Here is a 15,546-nt window from a genome sequence, read left to right on the forward strand (position 1 = left end):
TGAGAGAGAGTGACTGGCACAAGGTTACCCAGCTGGCTTTGTGTTTAAGGTGGGACTAGAACTCACAGTCTCCCGGTTTCTAGTCTGATGCCAATCACTACACCAAACTGGGTCTACACTTAATAGAATTAAGATGAGCAAATAAGAGGGTAAAGGGACTGCTTCTTCCTTAGACCAAAAGAGAAAGAAGAAAGTGGAAATAACTTATGAGGTGCACTAAAACTTCACAAAAAATAGAGTGTAAACATTTTAAAAACAAAAACAAAAGCCATCTAATGCTACATGGACTCTTAGAAAAGGCATGCCAAAAGTGTGATACAGACTTCCCACCATCAAATCTGATTGCATAAATATTTTACCTTAGCAATAATCATGGCAGAAGATTTATCCTCCAGATCAAGGACTTCTGGATACTTAGAATAATTGACCACAAGAAATGAGCACTCTCAATTTATCTCAGAAATATTTGCAGCTTTTTAGCCAAGATGTATCAGAATCTCAAGAATGAAAATATATTTTTTTCACAATGCTATGCTGAAGCAACTATCACTGGGGGGAGTTTGCTACAATTTGCTCAATATGTTTATTCACTCCTGGGAGGTACATTAGGCACATTTCTTTCAGTGATGAATTCCTGGAAGTGCCAGGTGAAATTGCAACATTTCCTTCCTCACACCAAAAGAGACTTACTTCAAAACTGGGTAATCTCTAGTACAGCTAAGTGAGATATTCCAACAAAAGAACTCTGAATGTTTGCTGACATCCAAGGGGTTCACACCATTACTCAAAATATGACCATAGCCACATTTGCAGTTCAGGAGCATGAGCAGGTTCTGAGATAGGAGCAGAAAAGGACTCATGAGAAGGGAGTTAAGTTTAACCATAGTGAAGTACAGTTTTTGGTGTTAGTGTAAGGCAATATGGGACATATTACCTCTAAAGATGGAGTGAGTTCAGAAGTTGCTGTAGGACAACTTATCAAGAAAATGCCAGCACCCATGTATTGGAAAGGTATTCAGACCCTTTTAGGAATGCTACAAGATCTAGCAAAGTACATAACCAATATGTCAGTGCTAATAGGACCTCTTAGAAGTTTGTTTAAAAAGGATGCAGCTTGGTACTGGGATTCCCCACAGCAAGAGGCATTAGATATCTTACAGCCCACCATTACCATCAACCCAGTGTTGCATTATTTTGATTACATTTGTTTTCTGACATTCTTGTATTGCCAGCTAATTTAGAATTTGCAGGACAGATACTGAAGCAGGAGGAGATTAAAAGAGGTGTCAGGACCAAAACAAACAGCATCATGTTTCTTTAAATTGTCTCTATTAATTATTTACAGCACCAGGGGCCTTTCTTCCTGTTAATATGTTTTCTACTGCAGATTAAGGTTACTATGGTAAGTAATCATTTTGGGTGAAGAGGTTGAATTTAATTGCCCCCTTTTCACATGTTAATGGTTGCATTGCCTAAGGGAGGAACTTGCCTGAACTTGTTTTAGTTTCAGTATCCCTTCTGTGTAGGCTTGCAGAGAGTATGCAGCTGAGAGAAATCTCTCCTCTCAGCAAACAGCCTGTAAATATGTTTGCTTTCTGTAAATAAAATTTCTATTTTTATAGAAATGCCTGGTGTGTGACTTTTCTGATCTCTCCTGGGCCAAATGCTTTCTAAGCACTCTGCCAACACTTCCATCTGCCATGGTGAACCAGAGTGGCAAGGACAGTCTCCAGAATTTGCCTCACAAAGGAGTTGCTTTTGTTGTGCAAGTTTTATAGTTCTGCAGCCTCTCTCCCTCCACTCACAGAGGTGCTTAGTCTAGACATGAGGAAAAGTTGTATATTAATAAGGATTAAATCTGGGGTTAAACCAAAAAGTTTGTTATCTCAAAACTTGCAAGGCAAGTCTTCCTGGTGAAAGTTGAAAAATGTAGATCAATCACAGAACATTATACAGTTAGAAATTTAAGGAATATAAGAGAGGGATTGGATCCATGTTTATTTCAGGCCAAAAGACCTATTGCTTATGCCTCTAGAACAGTGTTTCTCAACCTTGGCAACTTTAAGATGCGTGGACTTTAACTCTCAGAATTCCTCACCCAGCACTGCCACTAATAGAACAGAACTATGCTTAGATTGTGAAGGAGCTTTTAGCTATTGTTTTTGCTTTTAATAAATTTCATCGATATGTGTTTGGCAGGATTGTAAATGTTTTGTAATTATCATCATAATCTCTTCAGGTACTTATTCATTTTGTCTTATACACGCTTCAGATAACTTGAATGATTTCATGCTAAAGAAAGTTTCGTATCATCCCAGAGTTCAGGAGACGTAACCATGTTTTTAAGTTACAAGAAGGAAAATGCCACTAAAACTATAGCAAAAACCCTCCTAACAGAAAGCTGGCAATGAAATGTGCTACTCAGAAGGGATGCATTCGGAATGTATTCATTTGGATTCCTTCACAAAGACCACCATTCGATTGACCTATTATTTATTTAATCACGGTTTGGTGGACAAACCATATTGACATCGTATATCCATAAAAGACACTTGACATTAACATAACATAAACCTTACCGTTTAGAACAAATGTCAGGCTAGTTAAAGGCCTTCATTAGAGCCGCTCTCTTCCATCTCAAAATCAACACTCAGTTTCTTGACCACGACCTTTACTCTGCAAGCTTACATAGAAACATGCTGGTGGGGGATTCAATGTTGAGCAAGGAAAAGTAACCCACCGGTACGCACAAACTCGGATTGGACTCCCTTCCTTCCTTCCTTGGTCTCAAGAACCCAAGAAGATTAACTTCGAAAAGGAACTCGGAATCTAGAGGCTGTGTATACGTTGATCACTGTTGTAGTCTGAGGAACGGGAGCCGGCTAAGCGCCTGCGCGGGAATCCACACGGGCGACCTATCACTGAACGGGGAGTTTGTTGGACGGACAGTTTGAGCACGTTTGGCGTGTGGCGAAAATACTGGCTTCAGGCGTGGGCCTGTTTCGGCTCCAAGCCTTGTGGCACCAGCGAGCGGGGTGCGTGATGGGTCGCAGGCAACGCCGAAGACAGCAGCAGAGCCGAGAGGGAGGCTCCCAGGTGAGTTTGGGCCTAATCGCGGCGGGCTCCTTTTGGCCGCGCCTGGCGGGGGGAAGGCCTGTCCTGATGGGGAGGTTTTTTTACAGAGCTGTTATTCTGATACTCTTGCCAAGAAAGGCTAACTGAGCATCCGGCGTACTTGTTTTCTCCGTTTCCACGGAGCGGGGCTGGGCTGGGCTGATGCCTGTTCCTTTATGCGTGTAACTGCTTTGTGCTTTGATCGTGGGATTGAGAATTGGACTCGATTGAGGCTTCCCTCCTTGGCTTGCTTCTCACTAGGCCTGGCCCGATAGTGGGTATCCTGACATCGTGAAGGAGAATGCGTCGTTTGAACACTACTATGGGAAACTTGGCATTGTGCCTCAGGAGGAATGGGAGAGCTTCCTGGCGACTCTGAGGGAGCCTCTGCCAGCCACTCTGCGGATCACAGGATATAAGAGGTGAGTAGCGTTTATTTGCGCTCTCTTACCGGTAAGGATCCGGAACCAAGTTCACCTTGGTTGATCTTGTAAAACTAAGCTGGGTGGCACCTAATTACTATCTGGGTGGGACATCATTAGAAAATATTAGAGCTGTAAGCTAGAATAAAAAGTTGAAACCCTCCTGAAGAAGTCAGTAGCAAACTGCTTCCATATTTTTTTTGTGGGTTTTTTTTTATGTGAGATGGGTGGCTATATAAATCAAATACATACTTCAGTTCAGTTTGAACAGGCTGTATCTTCCCTTACATATTTTAGGGTGTGTGTGTGTACATACACCTACCTATAATTTTAAATCTTTCATTTAGGAAATTTAAAGGGACTCAAACTAATTTTATACATGTTTACATGGTGGTAAGCCTTGCTGAATTTAAAATACTTTGTTCTGAGTTGAGAGAGACAGAGATCAAAGAACTCACTGAAATGATTTCATTTATGTTATCTTGTACTGAGTACAGCAACTTTATATGATAGGTTACTTCACTGAATGTTAGGTGGGGAAATGAGGTTATATGAAAGCAGCTCACATAAAGCATTCTATTCTGAGATGTTTGAAATGAGATTTGGCTTTCCATTTAAAAGCATAGACTGTTAGTTTGTACCTCTATATACAGTATGTGGATTCAGAAGGAACTTCCAATCATATATGCATAGTATTTTTTTAAAGTTACATTTGAATGTTTTGAAATTGAAAAATAAATAAAAATATGGCTGTAAAAAAACTAAATGAGACCTGTTTGTGTTTTTTGGTGGTGTGAGTGCACTGTTGTTTTGAAAAATAAGAAGAATATATTATTTAAGGGCTTAAGCTTAACTGAAGCAAATTGTACATGACAGCTTTGCTGGATCATGATCATCATAGGAAAGAGGATGTAGATCAGTCTGGAAGAGCATATTCTTTGCAAGGAGAGGTTCTCAAGTTCAGTTCTTGCTATTCCCAAGTGAAGCTGGAAAATATGACAGGATGATGCAGGAAGTTTTCTTTTGCACTATAGACTTGGGCAGAGAGTCTTTTTTGGGGGGGAGCTATTTTTACAGTTTCAGGAACCTGCAGAACTTTTTTTTAAAATTGGAAATATGATTGCATCCAAAACTTACAGTATATTATTTATACTATTTGCACCTCTTTAACAGTTTCTGTGCTTTTCCAGACATGAACTGGCAATTTGTATATTGGGAGGCTTATTTTTGCCCATATAGTTCTGGACCAAACAAATAGAGGGAAAGGCAATTACAACATTTCATTTCTAGGTATCTCTTGTGACTGTTGCTGCTATTGCTTGCATATAAATTGGAGAAGTAAATTTGTAGGATATAGTACATATTGGTTTCTGTAAGCAAGTGTCTGCAGAATCACTCACATGCTGCCAGTAGTGTTTTAAAATGTTAAAAAAATAGGATACCACTGGTCTTTAAAAAATCAAACTCGTTTTAGATGGTACATCTCTCACTTTGGTGCAGTTTATGCACATTCTCATAAATGTGTGGTTTTATGCTGAAAATATCAGCTGTCAAAATATACAGTGTTACTCCAAATTATTGGAATTTAGAGGCATAGTGGTTAGAAACAAACATTGAAAAGAGAAGGGGTACCTTGATGTCAAAAAGTTTAGTTGAAATTTTCACTTTATAGCAAAATTTAGTTGTCAGATTTGCTTTACATACACAAATGACACTTAAACAACTTGATCTGTATGGTGGTTGATTACACATGCAATGAATACTTTGTATATGCTAGCAAATAGTAAATGTATTTGCTATCCATGTCAATCACTAAGTAGCTTTTTCTACAGCGCTACAAAACTTGCCTAGTGTAGAGTTGTGACAAAATTAAGAAATTTGGTGATTCATAAATGTGGTAAATTGGAATTCTAGTTCAATTTGGGCAGCCATTGAAATGTATGAGGTTGTTGTTTTCATACTTATTGTAGCTAAAACTACATGACATTAAGAATTTTGGGAACTTGAAAAGTTATTTAGTTGACAGCTTGTGTTTCACCTTGCTCTGGTTGGTTTCTCTTTCATTCTCTAGCCATGCCAAAGAAATTCTCCGTTGTTTAAAGGAGAAGTATTTCAAGGAGATAGAGAATCTGGTGGTAGATGGTCAGAAAATTGAAATGCCGCAGCCATTAAGCTGGTAAGTTTGTATATATAGTTATTGACTGGTATAATAATTTTTAGTAATATAGTTTGAATGTTAGCTTTGTATAGATTGTACACATTTGGAAGTAGTGGTACATTAAAAATGCTGACAGTTCTGGCCAATTGTTCATGGGTAGATTTACAATTCTATAGGAGTTGAAAGAAGGAAAGAGAGAGAGAGAGAGAGAGAAACTGCATGTCTGATGATGATTCACAAGATGAACAGTGCTCCAAATTTAGCCAGTTATTATTACAACCAAAAACAAATTACATGGAAAACCAATCACTTAAGGTAAAGGTAAAGGTTTCCCTTGACGTAAAGTCCAGTCGAGTCCGACTCTAGGGGGCGGTGCTCATCTCCGTTTCTAAGCCTTGGAGCCGGCGTTGTCCATAGGACACTTCCGGGTCATGTGGCCAGCATGACTCACGGAACGCCGTTACCTTCCCGCCGAAGCGGTACCAATTAATCTACTCACATTTGCATGTTTTCGAACTGCTTGGTGGGCAGGAGCTGGGATTAACAACGGGAGCTCACCCCGCCGCGCGGTTTCGAACCGCCGACCTTCCGATCGACAGCTCAGCGGTTTAACCCGCAGCGCCACCGCGTCCCATTAAAACCAATCACTTAACCAAACACAAATACAATGTCAATTCCCATTCTAACAATATGCTAGAAAAATCGGGCTTTAATATACATACATGCACATTTCTCATGCTATTCACTTCAGATTAAACTGTTGCATAAAGCTCAGAAAAATAAGGAGTGAACAAAATGAATTAAAAGCAAGAATCAAAAAAAAAGAGAGAGGGAATCTCACTAGATCTAGTTGATATTGTTTACTATATCCCTTGATACTTTTGTAGCCTTGCAAACAATCCTTGTTTTCATTACATTCATAAACCCATTCATATGTTACCTTTTATTCTTTAAACTTCTTATCTCGCCATTTGAAGATCTCATCAATTCCATCCCACCATTAGTTTCTCAATCTTACCATCTTGACTCATTCACTCTTATTCATATTTTTTCTTTTCTGATGCAGTCCTCATTCATTCTCTACACATCTTAATGTACTTCTTATGCACAGGTCACACATTTTGTATTCAGTGCACATTCATCCATCATCTATGTATTCTTGACCCTATTATTGTTTTACCATTGATCAATTATGTGCCATCAAGATGGTGTGGACTCTTAGCAACAAGATAGATAAATTTTCTCCATGACTATCTTTCCCTAACCTGATGTTTCAGGTCTTTCAACTGTGCACTCATCACCACTGTAACTGAGTCCATCTACTTCGTTGCTGGTTGTCCTCTTCTTTTCTTTCCTTTTACCTTTCCCAGCATTAGAGCCTTCTCCAGGGAGCTAGGTCTTTGTATAATGTGTCCTAAGTAGGATAATTTGGACCTGGTCATTTGTGCCTCAAGTGAGAACTCTGGGTTGATTTGTTCAGTGATCCATTTGTTTGTTTTCTTGGCTGTCCATGGTATTCTCAGGAGTCTTCCCCAACACCAAAGTTCAAAGGTGTCAATACTCTTTCTATACTGCTTCTTCAAAGTTCAACTTTCACTGCTGTAGATTATCATAGGGAATATCATTGATCGCACTATTCTGGTCTTTGTGGATATAGACACACCACAGCATCTGAACACTTTTTTCAAGGACTTCATGGCTGCCTACCAAGTACTATTTTGTGGAGTATTTTTTGATTGCCTGTTCCTTTACTGTTGATGGTTGATCCTAAAAGGCAGAAGCTATCCACCACTTCAGTATCTTTATTATCAATTATAAGGCTGATTGTTGTACCTGTTGTCATTAGTGTGGTCTTCTTTATATTTAATTTTAGTCACATTTTTCACTGGGCTCCTTGACATTTACTACTAGAGCTTGCAGATTCTGTGCATTTTCAGCTATCAGAGTAGTGTCATCAGTATAGCGCAGGTTAGTGATGTTTCTTCTCAGTTTTAAAACCACACTCATCCTCTTCAAATCCAGCTTCTTTTAATATATATTTAGCATGTAAGTTGAATAAATAAGGGGAGAGTATACAGCCTTGTCTCATTCCATTGCCAACCTGGAGCCAGTCTGTTTCGTCATGTTCTATCTGTACTGTGGCTTCCTGACCTGTATATAAGTTTTGCATGAGGACAATGATATGTTCTGATATTCCCATTTTCTAAGCACATTCCACAGCTTAATGTGATTGACACAATAAAAACCTTTCTATAATCAATGAAGCACATAGGGACTTCTTTTTGGTATTCTTTGGTTCCTCAGTTATCCAGCAGGCATCATCAATACTGCTTCATGTTCCTCAGTCATTTCTGAAAGTGTCCGATCCCTGTCTATCTCAATTTGCTGATGCCTAAATTGTCAATCTGTAGTTGTTTCATTTCATATTTCATTATGCTGAGCTTTTCCATGTTCATGCTTCATAAGTTCCATATTTCCACTGTAATTCTGTCTTAGCAGTTTTGGATTTTCTTTTCCTGCAACATCAGTAATTACACATTCTAAAGAGTTTAATCTAGCCACATCATAAATACCATCAGTACCCTAAAAGATCCTCAGCTTTTCCTCAGTAGTATGTTGAGTGCCATCTGATCTGAGGGGTCCATCATCTGGCACTGTATTGTTAATCATTTTATATTATATTATAAACGTGTGGTTTGCTTGGTAAAAATACACCATTGTAATTTCTTTGTCTGATTGTTGTGAGCCATCCAAAGTTGTTGGGAGTCAGGTGGCCTGCAAGTTTAATAAAATTATTATTATTATTATTATTATTATTATTATTATTATTAATTGCCTTCTCCTGCGCAGTATGAATTGTTGCCTTTGGCACTGTCACTAAAGTGATCATCTGCTTCCAGCATCTTCCTGTCTCACTGCTGTCCAATGTAGATGCCTACTTGCTTTAGCTGGGCAGCTGGAATGACCGTCACTCCTTGGGTGGCACTGCTGGGAATGTAGACTCTTGGTATACCTTCCTGCACTCACCTTTCCCAGGAACGCATCCTCCTGCCATGATTAGGCAGCACAGCAGGACTTTGTGGGGGTGGGGGGTGTACCATATACACTTTTTAAGTAACTTCTTCCAACTGCATTCACCTTACTTTTATGCTCCTGACATCAGCCTCTCAACCATATAATTAAGTGGGTAGAATTATCATGTTTGCTTTTTTTCAACAAACATTTATTCCTTGCAGCAGTCCAGGTACTACCTTCTACCTTGCTACAAGCATTTGCATGCATACATTTTTTTTATCCATTTTCCCATCTTTAGTAAATATTCTATATATACCAAAGTAAAATCCATCTACTTACTCTACTTTTTTGCCAGGTGTGTTACTTGCAATCATTAACTCCATGTTTGTTGTTTATTCGTTTAGTCGCTTCCGACTCTTCGTGACTTCATGGACCAGCCCACGCCAGAGCTTCCTGTCGGTCGTCAACATCCCCAGCTCCCCCAGGGACGAGTCCGTCACCTCTAGAATATCATCCATCCATCTTGCCCTTGGTCGGCCCCTCTTCCTTTTGCCTTCCACTCTCCCTAGCATCAGCATCTTCTCCAGGGTGTCCTGTCTTCTCATTATGTGGCCAAAGTATTTCAGTTTTGCCTTTAATATCATTCCCTCAAGTGAGCAGTCTGGCTTTATTTCCTGGAGGATGGACTGGTTTGATCTTCTTGCAGTCCAAGGCACTCTCAGAATTTTCCTCCAACACCACAGTTCAAAAGCATCGATCTTCCTTCGCTCAGCCTTCCTTATGGTCCAGCTCTCGCAGCCATATGTTACTACAGGGAACACCATTGCTTTAACTATGCGGGCCTTTGTTGTCAGTGTGATGTCTCTGCTCTTAACTATTTTATCGAGATTTGTCATTGCTCTTCTCCCAAGGATTAAACGTCTTCTGATTTCCTGACTGCAGTCAGCATCTGCAGTAATCTTTGCACCTAGGAATACAAAGTCTTTCACTGCTTCTACATTTTCTCCCTCTATTTGCCAGTTATCAATCAAGCTGGTTGCCATAATCTTGGTTTTTTTGAGGTTTAGCTGCAAGCCAGCTTTTGCACTTTCTTCTTTCACCTTCATCATAAGGCTCCTCAGTTCCTCTTCACTTTCAGCCATCAAAGTGGTATCATCTGCATATCTGAGATTGTTAATGTTTCTTCCAGAGATTTTAACTCCAGCCTTGGATTCCTCAAGACCAGCTTGTCGCATGATGTGTTCTGCATACAAGTTGAATAGGTAGGGTGAGAGTATACAGCCCTGCCGTACTCCTTTCCCAATCTTAAACCAGTCCGTTGTTCCGTGGTCTGTTCTTACTGTTGCTACTTGGTGGTTATACAGATTCTTCAGGAGGCATACAAGATGACTTGGTATCCCCATACCACTAAGAACTTGCCACAATTTGTTATGGTCCACACAGTCAAAGGCTTTAGAATAGTCAATACATTAACTCCATGTTCTATATCTAAAATAATTACTTAGGTCTTTGATACATTAGTTTTCAGATCCATATTCACTGTCGCATTATGTAGTTTAACAGTTTGTGCAAAACATTTGGGTTCTCAACCAACAAAGTATTGTCTGCATGCAAGAGTGCAGATACATTCTTAACAGTAACCAAATAAGCATTTCTTATACATTCCATAAATACATCAGACAAAGAAGGTAACATTCTTGTGTTACCATTTGCTGTGTAACTCGTTTAATACACAATTTTCGTATTTTTGTAAATGTTCCATGATTCAATCTTACTGAATTTAAGCTTTGTTCCATACTTTCTCTAATTCAACAAACATACAATAAACATTCTTCCTTATATTCATACCATTTCTCAACAACTCGGTGAAGAGAAAAAGGTGGTCTGTACACCCTTTCCCAATGTAAAGCTGTACTGCCCCATCAAAGTCCTTTCCTTAAACAGAAAGAACCTTTAAATGGATGGAAGGGCAGCTTGGGATCCAAGCCCACTTTAAGTGTTTACAATTTTTTTCCTATAACGTATTTCTTCTAGCACATTAATCAACAGCATTATTCATAGGTACATTGAAGTGAGTTCATGTGCATTCAGTTTAAGATGCAGTTGCATGTTCTCTTATGCCAGTTCAGAGATTCTATGGATACTGTATTCAAAGGTGCTTTATTTTATTAGGTATCCAGAGGAGTTGGCATGGCATACAAACCTAAACCGAAAAGTCTTGCGGAAATCTCCACAGCTAGAAAAATTTCATCATTTTCTTGTTAGTGAAACTGAATGTGTAAGTACTAACTTGTTTGTTGCTGTTTTTATTTTTCATTCTGGGCTTCATATGATCTCTTGAATTCAAGAAACTTTTTATTCAGAGTTTGAGGTTAAGCTACCTTCTTTCATGTTTTTAATCTGTTTGGGATAGGAACAGTGTTGAAGTATGATTACTTTAGAACCAATGAAAAAGCATGCTGCACATTACTTTTTAAAACCCAGCCGTGTAAACTGTGACTCATTCTTAAAATATTTGTTGATATTAGTACTTTAATGTCTTACATTTCTGGCTATCAGAATATGGCTCATAGTAGGAAACAGGCCTTGTTGAGAATAACGCTTCATTAAATCTATCTTTTTGAGGTGTCATAAAGTTTTGTTCTGGGAAGATATGATTACAGTAGAATCTCGGTTAACTGGCACCCATGGGGATTGGTAGATGCTGGATAAATGTAGTTTCTGGTTGCTTGAGGGTTACTGTTACAAATAGGTGTGCCAAGTTTGGACTTGCCTTTCTGCTAGAGAGGGATCAGCCGATCCCTTTGTGGCAGAGGGGTGGGTTTGGGCTTGGTGTGCTGCGCCAATCTGGTCCCTTTCTAGTGGAGGGGTGGTTTGGGCTTACCTTTAAAAAGGTGGGTTTGAACTTGCCTTTCTGCTGGGGGGTTGGTGTGGCACAGTGCGGTGTGGTGCGGAGCACCGGGACTTGCCTTTCTGCTGGCAGGGGGGGGGGGTCGGTGTGGTGCAGAGTGCCGGGTTTGGACTTGCCTTTCTGCTGGAGGGGGATCAGATCGGCATGGCACAGCAGGCCAAGTTTAAACTTGCCTTTCTGCTAAAATTGATTTTATTTAAATTTTTATTTAATGTATTATTTCTTCATTTTTTTTGCCAGTTGCTTGAGAGTGCCAGTTGCTTGAATTCCAGTTAACCAAGATTCTACTGGATATACAACAATTTGACTTTGAGACAGGGTTTAATATTGGGAACATCCATATTCTTTTGACCTACTATCTGTTACATGTAAATTGATGGCTGGGCAATGGAAATGAATTTTCCACACCCTTCCTATGTCCTTCAGCATTGAAAAAATAAGTTAACGGCCCAAGTTATGCAGTGGATTGAAGAACTGATCCTTGTGACTTACGAATTAGTTGTTTACAGGGGTTTATTAGATATGGATATGACAATGAAATATGGTCATTTTGTATTGAAAATGTTGCATAAAACTTTATTTCTGCTCACTTTTAACGTTTCTACAAGTTGAGCTCGTCTTGGTCATTTCATGGCTACATCTGTGTAGTTTTCTTGGCAACAATATGGAAGTAGCTTGCTGTTACCATCTAAGGGTTGTTTTTTTTTTAATCGATCAGTCTATAACTTTGGAATTTTCTGGAAGTCTCTCATTCAGGGGGATTATCTTAAATTTAAGTATGTCTTTTGGGCAGATATGGTTTATGTTTTCTTCAGTGTATATAAATATAAGATGAAGTTGGAATTGTTTACTATATCTATTTTGTTTTAGGGAAATATTAGTCGTCAGGAAGCTGTCAGCATGATCCCTCCATTGCTTCTTAATATTCAGCCTCATCATAAGGTATTCTTGTATTATGATATCTGAAATCATTTTGGGGAAAAAGCATAAAGGAATATATATATTAATACTTAATACTATACATTTGTATTGAATATTCTTTTTTAAATTTGGTGAATAAATATTCAGTATAAAAGAATAGAATGTAATATTGACATCTCCGTGGTTTAAATATCTAAAAATAAGATTTTCCACTTGTTTTATCTTTTCCATGATTTAACAGTTTATGCATTAATAATTTCATTTTTATATTTGTATTATCCATGTGTTGAAACGCTTATCTGTCTTTTCCCCTATCCTTAATTTAAAGTACAATTTCATATTCAGATTTTTTAAAAATATAATGCTCCAGGGCCTGGAGTTCTCCAGTACACCTGTTGCCACCTTCCTATCTTGCTTTATGCCCCTAAAAGACAGCAAAAAATGTACCCCAAACTTTTCCTTTTTTTCACTTCTCGCCTCCTTTCTCATTGTTGGCTTTTTCTGGGTTGTGAGATGGTAGAGAGAAAGGCAGTGTTCCGTACAATTTCTAAACCAGGAGACAACCTTTTCGTGTGTCAGACACTTCTATCATAATATATTTGGCTGAAATTTCACAAAATATTGGGAGATCTCACAATATTTTAGTCATTTTAAACTAAAAAAATAATAATTTGTGGATTCTACAAGCATCCACAAGTAGGTACCTTTCAAAACATACTTGAATCTCCCTGATTCTCTTTCTTGGAGATACTCGTTTTCAGCTGTAATGGCTAAATCAGAATTAGAATGCCTGTACCTTAACTGAAAAATGTGTAATACCTTCAAGAACTTAATACCACCCTGCTAGATGCAACACCCTTAATTCTGTAGGTTTCCTTCCCAAAACTCTCTACAAATAATAGTATATCTAAGAAGATACGCTTTGAATATGTTGAACAATATTAATAACCCTCTGTTTCTGTTAAACGTCTTAATCTGTTAGATTCTAGATATGTGTGCTGCACCTGGGTCCAAGACTGCCCAGCTTATTGAGATGCTGCATGCAGACATGAGTGTTCCTTTTCCAGGTAAGTGAGAGGGAGGTTGAATTGAGCAACTGAGAAATATAATCAGGTTTACCAAATTGACAGTTGACTTCCTTTCAAAATCCCTTCACATTTCAGCACTGATCTTCCACTAGAGCTTTTGGTCCCCAATTTATTCACCTACAGAGTATTACTAAAGTCAAGGGCAAAAGTAATGCCTTTAAGGGATTGTGTTAGGGAGATATAAAGGGAGCCTTAAAACCAGATGATGCTAGATGAGAAATGCTGTGGCTGTCTTTTCTGCAATTAAAGACTTGCTTACGAGACCACCACCTGGTTGTTTATTCATGGAAGTCATCTGCTATTCACACTTATCATATTGGGCATCCTGCCATATACATTTGAATAATACAAGTGTATGTGTGTTCATTATTTTCATCACTTGGTCATATTGGATCCAAATTGTCATTTGAGCGTATGTCTGCTCTTATAGGTGTTTTGTCCACATTAAAAAACACGTTTTAGAATTTTTGTTGATTAATTTTGGTTTCCACCAGTTTTCTCTGTCACCATATTCTCTACATACCATTTTTCTGCAAATTGGATGTTAGCCGCCTCTTGTGATTTCCTGGTCCCATCCAGTTTTTTCTATCCATATTACTATATTAATATTCTCACTTTGTACCATTCGTATTCTGTCTATTTCACTTGGACTGAAGGCAATTTACAGAACAACAGAGAAAAATGGAAATGTACTGCATGCATATGCAGTACTACCATCCAATTCGCAAAAAAAAAAGCCAAACAAAAAACCCCAGCAACCAGAATTTAAAAGCCTAACTGAATGGCAGTTCTATTACTACTAGCACTCATAAGCCCTGTAGAATAAAATGGTCCAAAGTATTTGGATATGAACCAGAAGATGGTCTTTCTTCTATGGGATTTTTTTTTTCTGTTCAGCTGTGTCTGATTCTCAGAGCCTGCCTGGACAAGTCCCTGCGGTTTTCTTGACAAGATTTTAGAAGTAATTTGCCATTGCCTCCTGAGGGAGAGTGACTGGCCCAAGGTCACCCAGCTGGCTTCATGCCTAAGGCGGGACTAGAAGCCGCAGTCTCCTGGTTTCTAGCCTGGTGCCTTAACCACCACACCCAACTGGCTCTCTGTTCTATGGGATACATTGCCCCTTTAGGTGTGTTTGGCCTCAGCATGTCTGGCTTTCAGGAAAGCATTAGAAACCATACTTTTAAAATTGGGATTTAACACCTAGTTATGAATATTGGGTGACCATCAGTTGTGCTCTAAATTAATTTTATATTTGAAGTTGCCAAGCTTTGTTCTGTGCTAATTTTGTACAATGCCCTGAGTCCTGTGAGAAGATAGTATAAAAATGTTATAAAATAATTTTTGAATTATGTTTTCCTGAATCTATTTAGTTAGTATTTTGATCTTATCTCAACTAATAATTCTTGAAAAAATAATCCTTCCACCTCCCAAGTAATGATTCTTTTTTAACCGGAAGATTTTCTATTATTTTTCCTAGAGGGATTTGTAATTGCAAATGATGTTGATAACAAACGTTGTTATCTGCTAGTTCATCAGGCAAAGCGGTTGAACAGTCCTTGCATTATGGTTATTAATCATGATGCCTCAAGTATCCCTAATATACAGATCAGTACAAATGGGAAAAAAGAGATTCTCTTCTACGACAGAATATTATGTGATGTTCCTTGCAGGTAGGTTAAACTGTGTTAAATTTTAACTCAGTATGCGGTTTGTGGCATACTTTTCTAATGCTAGCTGTTACCAGTGTTAAGACAGCAAATATGAACTGTATGATAAAATGGATGCAAAATTATAAAGAAACAGTCGCAACACAGCAATGGGAAGAATTATGGACTAGATATATAAAATTTACACCAAGTTATAACTTAAAGGAAAATTGGTACAAAATGTTCTACAGATGGTAAAGGTGGTCCTTGT

The 15,546-nt window shown here is 38.5% G+C and overlaps 1 protein-coding gene across 1 annotated transcript in view; it reads left to right on the forward strand.

The window, feature by feature from the left end:
• The first annotated feature begins 2,901 nt into the window (after positions 1-2,901).
• NSUN2 (NOP2/Sun RNA methyltransferase 2) overlaps positions 2,902-15,546 on the forward strand; it is a 40,783-nt gene continuing 28,138 nt past the window's right edge. Inside the window, exons 1-7 of the mRNA XM_063298717.1 lie at positions 2,902-3,096; positions 3,376-3,536; positions 5,608-5,712; positions 10,882-10,987; positions 12,491-12,562; positions 13,524-13,608; positions 15,107-15,299. Of these exons, the coding sequence (XP_063154787.1) occupies positions 3,043-3,096; positions 3,376-3,536; positions 5,608-5,712; positions 10,882-10,987; positions 12,491-12,562; positions 13,524-13,608; positions 15,107-15,299 (776 nt within the window). The 5' untranslated portion in view covers positions 2,902-3,042. The remainder of the gene's footprint in view (positions 3,097-3,375; positions 3,537-5,607; positions 5,713-10,881; positions 10,988-12,490; positions 12,563-13,523; positions 13,609-15,106; positions 15,300-15,546) is intronic.

This window comes from Candoia aspera, chromosome 3, assembly GCF_035149785.1.
Source record: "Candoia aspera isolate rCanAsp1 chromosome 3, rCanAsp1.hap2, whole genome shotgun sequence".
NCBI classification, from domain to species: Eukaryota; Metazoa; Chordata; class Lepidosauria; order Squamata; family Boidae; genus Candoia; species Candoia aspera.